The sequence below is a fragment of the Trichoderma citrinoviride genome, assembly GCF_003025115.1.
Source record: "Trichoderma citrinoviride strain TUCIM 6016 unplaced genomic scaffold BBK36scaffold_3, whole genome shotgun sequence".
Classification (NCBI taxonomy): Eukaryota; Fungi; Ascomycota; class Sordariomycetes; order Hypocreales; family Hypocreaceae; genus Trichoderma; species Trichoderma citrinoviride.
This window is the reverse complement of record NW_020194711.1, coordinates 876,899-879,302: the sequence shown is the minus strand read 5'-3', so window position 1 is coordinate 879,302 and position 2,404 is coordinate 876,899. Positions and strand designations below refer to the sequence as shown.

Genomic DNA, 2,404 nt, shown 5'->3' with positions numbered 1-2,404 from the left:
TAGACAATCTCGGTGAGCGTTCCATAAGGTATGAGGCCTCCCCCCTTTCCCTTTCCCACCAGAGCTGCATGCGTGCAGCGGATGCAGGACGATGGATCACGGCAGGTTTGTAAGACCAGGCAAGCTATGGATGAATATGCCGATCTAGCTCAAGGGACGGCGCGGCGGCAGGCCACTTTGGGCGACGAGAAGCGAGAGCTTAAAAAAGGTTCTGGCCAAGTTATCGCCGTCTTGGGTGATAGCCTCATCAGTGACTCAGTCGAGACGGGTGGAGATGGCTTCGATGTAAGGTATGCAGAGAATAGAATGTTTCAAACGTCCATGTGTAAGGCGTAAAACAAACGTGCAAACCTGGGGGGGAGGGGGCGTGTGGTGGGACGCTGCTTGTTTGGCCAGGTTAGGCGCCCGGAAGAATAATGTCATTCAGAATGATCGAAGCCCGGGAGCTAAAATCCCAAAATTCCGTCATCTCGGACTCGATACATACTGATGCACCACCGTTGCAGAGATCATTGTTCGATTCTAGACGGCGGAAGCTCAGCCGCGGATGAGCAAGGGCGGCACTTGATCGCTTGACTGGGAACATGGCCAGCATGACACCAGCAAGAACAAAGGCAGCCCAAGCCGGATTGGGGGCTATCTTTCATGACAGCATGAGGCTCATTCGTCCCTAAAAAAGCCATGGATCTGCTAGGGCATCGACATGGGAGGAAGAGGAAGAGGAGGAGGACGCGAAGCCAAGGGGGGTGTATCGAAGAAATCCAGTGATGCGGGAGAGCGGGTCCTTTGTCTGCTCCTGCAGGGGACCTCCGGGGTGTGAGCGCCGGCAACGAGCACGTAGGGTCCAACTGTGTGTGTATGCACATACTCTGTATCGCAGCTTCAGGCGAAACCAGAGGGGTGTCGAGGGGCGGAAGAGCAGCAGGCTGCCGTTGCGCATGGATGGCGAGCAGATTGCTGACAAAATATGACGGCGAGATCGAACTCATCATGTTACAAATGCTCTCAATGGCGTCCAAATCTTCCTCAACGGACTTCAATTCGACGTGGGAGGAATTGTCAGCGTCCTAGATGGGTGCGGAGGCCAACGGCTGCCTAGCGGACTGAGGTTGGGAGGGCATCAGTTTCCAATGCAACGAATCCCGCAGTATCATGCCGGATTACGGTGGGCTACCAGCAGCGAAGATGATGCTTTGGAAGCAGTGCCATTGCAACCCGCAACAAAGGTCCCGCGTGCTTCGTATGTACTTGGCTCATGTGGCAATTGGCGAGCTCTATCGGCGCACATTCGCATAGACGGACGGCGTCATGGAATCCATCCTCCAGCTGGAATCATCGAGTCATTCATCCTCTGTGCTCACCAGCCCGCGGAGCCCGCGACAGACGTCACAAACGACTCGACAATCTCGCCGTTCTGTTTCGTCGCCGTCCTGCTTTGGCGTGTCCGGCGTCTCCGGTGCGGATACCGGATACGGACATGGACGGCGACCGGGGGGTTGCAAAAGCGGAACCTATTCCAGCAAGCCACAGAGAGAGGCGCAGCGAATATGGGGCGTCGACGGCCGGATTTGCTAGTCACCGCTGATGCTCGCTAATGCTGCTGCGCTCGTCAAAGGGGACGATTGATTCATGAGAGGCGTGTGCAGCAGTCCTGACAGTATAGCAATGCGCGGAATATGATAGAACGGCGCTTGAATACCTGCTCGTGTGTAGGGGGACCGCTGGTCTCTGGGAGCACGGCTGGGGCGCAAGGAAACGGGCATCAAGATGACGACGCCGCACCAACTAACACCAGTTGACACCAGTCACGCGCGGACAGCTTCGGGGGCCGGGTTAGTCACCGATAGATACTCGTACATATCGCAAGCGACGGGTGATGGGTTTCGTGAGGTCATCTGCGCTCCTTTTCCAAGGTCAAGGCGAGGCCAAACGGCGTTGGAGGCCGGTGGCCGTGTCGTCCCTGTCACGGCGACCGTCGCGCAGCGGCTGGAACCAGGTGATGCTCGCTCTAGGGCCAAGAGGGCGGTGAACACCCCCGGTGAAGCCCACGAACGTCGAGCATCTATATTCGTAGCATGAGGACATGGCTGGAGCCGAACCCCGTCGTTCCAGCGGCTCACCTTCTGCTCTGTGCTCCATTTAGCTGGGCGGCCCGGTCCCGGTTGATGCTTGCGCCGACGCTGAGCTACTGCCTTGCCAGAGAGATCTCGGACGTCCAGACAGACCTTGAACGAGTCAAGCTCCCTCCGACTTCCCCGCCAGTTAACAGCCGGCAGCGCGTCTGTCGCTTAAACGTCTGGTCTGTTCAACGGTTTGGTAGCAGCTGTGGCGGGCTGACAGTTACCGGGCCCCAGCTCATCCGGTCTGGCTGGTTCCACTCCATCGACCCTAAAATCCATTCCCG

General features: G+C 57.4%; 1 protein-coding gene across 1 annotated transcript; it reads right to left on the bottom strand.

Moving 5' to 3' along the window:
• Positions 1–397: 397 nt before the first annotated feature.
• Positions 398–940, bottom strand: BBK36DRAFT_1138784 (hypothetical protein; the record flags this gene model as incomplete). The annotated part of the gene is made up of 2 exons (XM_024893264.1): positions 398–640; positions 869–940. 2 exons carry the CDS (start codon positions 938–940, stop codon positions 398–400), a joined length of 315 nt encoding a protein of 104 aa, XP_024752004.1.
• Between the last annotated feature and the right edge of the window lie 1,464 nt (positions 941–2,404).